Source organism: Pagrus major, chromosome 20, assembly GCF_040436345.1.
Source record: "Pagrus major chromosome 20, Pma_NU_1.0".
NCBI lineage: Eukaryota > Metazoa > Chordata > Actinopteri > Spariformes > Sparidae > Pagrus > Pagrus major.
Genome location: NC_133234.1, coordinates 23,021,188 through 23,027,228, shown reverse-complemented (window position 1 = coordinate 23,027,228; position 6,041 = coordinate 23,021,188). Strand labels below are relative to the sequence as shown.

Here is a 6,041-nt window from a genome sequence, read left to right as displayed (position 1 = left end):
AAAGAGCAGAAATCCACCAAATAAATGTGAATTATTGCGCACAAAAAAAAAAAAAAAAAAAGTGTAGATGAGTTTTCTTGAGGTGTTAAAGTACCTGGAAGTTAAAGGTAATGTCTGTCACACACATACACACAAACAAACACACACAAAAAAAAGAGATTTGTAAAGAGGGCAGCAGCCCGCTGGGTAATCACTCGCCATCACTTCCCCTCGGCATTTTTTGTGAATGGAGCTCATTATGCATGCAGCCTCCACGCAGCTCCATTCACAAGCAGCGAGCAGCTCCCTCCTCTCCCTGCAGGCTGCGTGGATCTCACTCAACTCAGCCTAAATGACCACAAACGGTTAACGGATGGATTATAAGATGGATGGATATTTGGACCAGCAAGTGCCTTACACTTTAGCAAATGTACGTATGGATGTTAACTTCAATGCTTTTTCCTTTTGCTTTGCGCTTTTTGTGTTTCTCCTTCTCTTGTGTGTGTGTGTGTGTCGATGTCTCCGCGTCGCGTCCTGCACGAGTTTTTGTGCCGAAGCAGCAGCAGCAGCAGCAGCAGCAGCTGTGTGCGCGATACAAAAAATACTTCATAAGTGACACAAATCTGCACAAAGTGAAGCAGAGCAATGTGCTGCGTTTTGGTTGTTGTTGTTAGTCAGCGGGGTTTGTTCCGTGGCACAGTTTGGCTGAGTGTGCGCCAAATGGTCACTTTCTTCAGACGCAAACAGCGCGTTTGTTTGTTTGTTTTTTTGGTTTCTTCCACCAGAAATGCCTCCACAACTGAGAAATGTGTGCTTGTAGCTGCAGCAGACTTCACGTGAAGCGTACAAATTAGTATAAATCGTCATGTTTTTGTGTCCACGTTAAACATGGCATTACTCTTTTTGGAGTCTGCGTCTCACTTCTCTGTTCACATCTGTGTGTTTTTGCAGAAGTCGCATGGAAATGGGCCCCTAAATAGACTGTTGATGGCAGCGAAAAGGAAATACATGGACACAGAATTACCCCCTCAGGAATCTGAAGGTAAAGTAGTAGAAGTTGGCCCTCTTGGTCTCTTTACATGACGCATGTTTACATCATGAACCCCGGGGGGGATGTCAAGGCTGAGACTGGAGTTAGTGCATTATCTTCACTTGTCGTTTAACTGTTTACTGTTTTCTCTGTTTCTGTTCAGACCTCTTCCAGGATTTAAGCCAACTCCAAGAGACATGGCTCACAGAAGGTGAGCTGCTTTTTACTTTCCTTTTCCTCGTGAGTCTGTCTGGAAAGATTGGTGAACACAGAAACCTAATGAATGCAACAAATACGTCCCATTTTATTCAGCTCTTAAAGGAAAAGTGTGGCCAAAAATCAGAATTCAGTCGTTATCTGCTCGACCTCCCTGCTGATGGAAAGTCAGGAGTCCACAAAGCGTTTCTGGAGCCTCACGGTGAAACAGTGTTGCAGCGTTCTCCTAAACAACTGAAGCAGATGGGGACTTGTTTTAAAACCTTAAAAAAACAGAAACAAAATGGCTCCGCACGGCTCGTCCTGTGTAATCCAAGTCTCTGGAAGCCCCAAGATCGGAAATCGATTTGAAAAGACGTCTTTCACGTCTTCTCTGTAGCTGCTAGGCTAAAAGTGTGAGCGCTTACCCCGTCTGAAGCGGCTCGACTGTGCAACAACGGTGTAAATAACATCTTTTCAAATCAATTTGAGAAGCTCTGAGATCTCAAATTGATCTGAAAAGACGTTATTCACACTCCTGACACGCGGTCGAGCTTATTCACCCGCTTCAGACGGGGTAGCGCTTTTAGCTAAGTAGCTACTGTGAATATTATCTTTTCAAATCAGTGTGGGATCTCAGGGCTTCCTGAGACTTGGATTACTTTGGATGGAGACATTTTATGTTCCTTTTCAGTTGCTTTTAACGTTTTAAAACAATCCTCCATCTACTTCAGTTGTGAATGTTGCAGTGCTGTTTTGCTGTGAAGCTCCAAAAATGTTTTGCGGACTACGAAACTTCACCTGACTTTCCATCGGCACGAGGCTGACGAGATAATGCCTGAGTTTTCATATTGGGACAAGCTGTTCCTTTAACTTCTGTCGTCCATTGACAGCATTTTATAACAAGTCCTGTGTTCATCATGAATGTGGCTTTGGTGAAAAACATGACCTCCTCGAGTTTTGCTCAATCTCACTCGAGAGCCCCAAACTTTTCTGATGCAACACACATGCTCATAAAACATACAACAGTTTAAAAAAAGGGTCCAGAGAGAACACAGACGGGACGTTATTAGCTTTTTGAGCATGTCCTATTTTGGCCATGTTGGCATGTAGCATGCGTGCCAGCCAGCAGCCAATGCAAACAAACAGGCTGTTTGGCTTGTGTCACTCAAAGGCAACATAGCAATGAAATGAGGCCCAGTCAGAGGCAATTGTCAACTAGTAGACTTAATAAGTGCAACGATGATGTGAGCCCTAATAGAGTAATTATACCGTACGTCAAGAGGAGGGAAACAACACGGGCCCGTGAGTCATTGTGCGAAAACCTGGAGCAACAACAGTGGCGGGACGGAGAGGCCGAGTGCGCTTAAAGCTGCCAGTAGAAAGGAGAGCTGCACCAGGAGGTGTGAATTCAGTTGTGTCGGAGGCTTTGATGTGCTTTTGATGTGGAGGTTTAAAGGGAAATGCCACTCATTCTTGACATTTAATGTGAACCACATCAAGCTGATAAATCCTGTTGAAAGTCCTCCTGCGACAGAGGGAAATAGATTTTGCTTATTGTTGCTTCACTTGGATGTTTGAGCTTCACTGTGCAAAAGGCTGTTTTCACCTTCATGCTCTCAAAAGTGATTTTGTGACGTGACAGATACTATTATAGATATATTTGATGTTATATTGTTAGCGTGATATGAAACTATATATATTACCTTTGATTTTGGATATTGTGACATCGTGATATGACACGTGTTGTTTTCTCCTGGTTGATATTGAGCTATTTGTCAAAAATGCTGTGATATTTGATTTTGTCGCCCAGTCCTCGCATTCATGAAGTGTTTCTGGGGAGATTTAAAAATACTGAGATATATATATTGTGCATCATTTTAAGGCCATGTCGCCCGGCCCCTATTTTGTTAATCATCAGCTGCAGAGGTGATTTTGTGACACCAAGAGTTTGGAAAGGGATCATGGTCCAATGTGCAACGTATACAAGTGTGATGTGGAAAAGCTGAACACTGAGAATGGACTTTTTAGTGAAATGTGAGACATCTTGTGACTCGTATTTAATTTTTTCTAGAGCTACTACAGGTGACTTTGATATTTTGTTGAGTTTGGAGCCCCCTGTGGACAAAAGTGGCAGTGTTTCCACCATCAAAGCCACAACATATAATGTTGAAAATACAATTTAAAAAAATCTCCTCCAGCTTCTTTTCAACTACTCACTCTAACTTTGCCTGGGAAGATGTAAACACAGACTCTGACAGTCTGTGCCCAGACCTGGTGGCAGGCGTTAAGAAAAACTAAATAGTTAAAGGTGCACTTTGTAGTTTTGGGGGAAGAAATTTTAAATCGGAAGAGAAAGATTTTCACTGACTGATACTTCAGTGACTGACCTTTAAAAGACGACACAGTTTCATGCTGTTTTACTTTGATTATATGTGGCGGACCCTGCCACCTTTCTAGCTTCAAACACTGTTCTGGGACCTTCTTGTTTATTCACTTATGATAAATATTTCTGAGTTTGTATCATTACCTCATTAATATTGTAAATTGAGTTTGTTGTGAATGTTGTGCCCCTTTTTAAAGAAATAATTTTTCTTGCTGATGTCGGTCATATAGAGGCTGTTTCATAAACCAGTTAAAAACTCCTTGTAGTAGCTTAAAACTTGATGATCATAGATTTCAGATTTGTATTAATGAGAAAGAAGGAGAAGATTAAATGTGAGGATTTTTTTGTTAATTGAACTCTCTGTGGAAAAACATGTAAGGCAAAGTATTATTCCAAGCAGAGACGTCTTAAAACAAGTCTGAGGGCATTTTAAAGTTATGGTTAATCTTTGAGAGGATGTGCCTTCAGCCTTTTAATTGGTGAATTATTTGTGTTACCTTTATACCCTTTTAGTTTTCAGCAGTTGGATCTTAAAGTAAGGTTATTTTATATTCTATGTAAATGCTTTTCTCATGAAATGAGAGTGAGTTACCCTGACATGTCTGGGTGCTGCTCTGTCATCAGGAGTGAAAGCGGATTAGTTAGAAATATTATGTCACCTTTAAACAGTAACAACTAGTCCCGGTATTGACTTTGAGTCATACGCAGACTTTGACTTCACAGCAGGTCAGTAAACTAAACTTAAGGAAGTGAGGCGGTTACAATCAGAGATGAGGTGGAAGCGGTCGTCACTCTGAGTGAAGACCAGACACTTAAGTCGAGCCCCCTCCTCCCCGGCCGGCCTGTTTGTGGCAGACAATGATGCGTCCACGTTAGCTTTCTCACCTTTTCACATGCAGCGTCAGAAACCAGCAAGTTCACTTCACACCCGCAGACAAAGACGCAAGGGCCAATAAAGCTGCGACAATGGGTGTCGCTTCAAAGTTTGGAGCCCTATTTGTATTCAGATTTCACTGTGAGGGCCACACTTAAAGGTTCAGTTCACCAAAAAAAGCCCACTTTGTCCACTTACATCTGGTGGTATAAAGTCTGTAGCAGGATGAGTTTGATTTATTCGCCAAGGCTGAGATTTAAGCCACCAACTCACTACAGTGTATGTGAATGGAGTTTAACTTGTGGTGCTCAAAGCTTTGAAAAGTGTTGGTAAAAGTACCCAGAAGTCATACTTGAGTTGAAGTTTAAACACCATTTTAAAATATTATTTTGGAAAAAGTAAATGTCACCCTTATAAATTGTACTGGAGCAAAAATCTTCAACTGTTATAAATTGTACTGAAGTATCAGAAGTAATTTTATGGCAATAAATGTGCTTGAGTATCAAAAGTAAAGTGAAAAAAGTCAAAGTAAGAGTATCAGATCTGATATTCAGCCTTTTTCTGATGATCACAATGACTGAATTAATTAATTAATTAAAGAAATACCAAATAAAAATGAAAGATGTGCTACTTTGGCTCTGATGCAGCATGTAATATGTAAAGTAACTGGTAACTTAAGTATCAAATGAATGTAATGGAGTAAAAATGACTATATTTGCCTCCAAAATGTGGCAGAGTGCAAGTATAAAGTTGCAAAATTGGAAAAACTCAAGTACAAGTACCTTAAAATTGTACTCAAGTACGGTACTTGAGTAAATGTACTTGGTTACATTCCATCACATATTATTTTTATATATTTAAACACCACAAACTATATTTCATTCTCTTCCAAACTTTAAAACCTTTGCAAATAAAACCAAAACTGTCTGCGTGGCTGCACACGTCTGTGAGGCGGATAAGAAAGTATATATTTTTGGTCATTTTGGTGAACTAACCCTTTAAAAGTCGACATTATGTTATGTCCTGACTTTACAGATTTACTGGAAGCTTATTGTTGAGTCACATCGAGCGAACTAGACAAAAAAAAAAAAAAAAAAAAAGGAGGCCAGGAGAGAAAGATGGAAGTGTAACTCTATCAAAGTGTTATTTAACCCTAAGTACGGGCTTGTTTTCAGCTTCCCCGGCTTAGACCTCTCCTTTCCTGTTGCATTAATTAAAGACCTTATCATGACTGATTGCAGTTGTGAGGGATTCACCAAGATTGTAAAAGCTGGGTAGCTGGAGGGAGTTTTTTTTCTCCAAAGGAGAGCGGAAGCAAAAAGAGAGAGAGAGAGAGAGAGAGACGGGAAAAAAAAAAAAGGGGGTGAAGCGTTGAATGGCAAGAGTTCAGGAGCTTGTCACATCTTGTCTCAGTTTGGCCTTCAGGTTTATATGACTGAAGCGGCTTCGCTCCTCCCAGGATCTCCCACTGAGAGAAAAAAAAAAAGTCATTCAAGGTGCCTGGAAGCATCGGGGAGAACATGCGTCTGCGCTCGTATAAACACACTTTCCTTCTTGTGCTGACTTGCATCTCAAAG

At 40.8% G+C, this 6,041-nt stretch overlaps 1 protein-coding gene across 1 annotated transcript in view; it reads left to right on the top strand.

The window, feature by feature from the left end:
* The first annotated feature begins 226 nt into the window (after positions 1-226).
* The window catches only part of etv4 (ETS variant transcription factor 4), a 40,509-nt gene continuing 34,694 nt past the window's right edge, over positions 227-6,041 (top strand). The window contains exons 1-3 of the mRNA XM_073489264.1: positions 227-409; positions 931-1,021; positions 1,173-1,220. Of these exons, the coding sequence (XP_073345365.1) occupies positions 353-409; positions 931-1,021; positions 1,173-1,220 (196 nt within the window). The 5' untranslated portion in view covers positions 227-352. The remainder of the gene's footprint in view (positions 410-930; positions 1,022-1,172; positions 1,221-6,041) is intronic.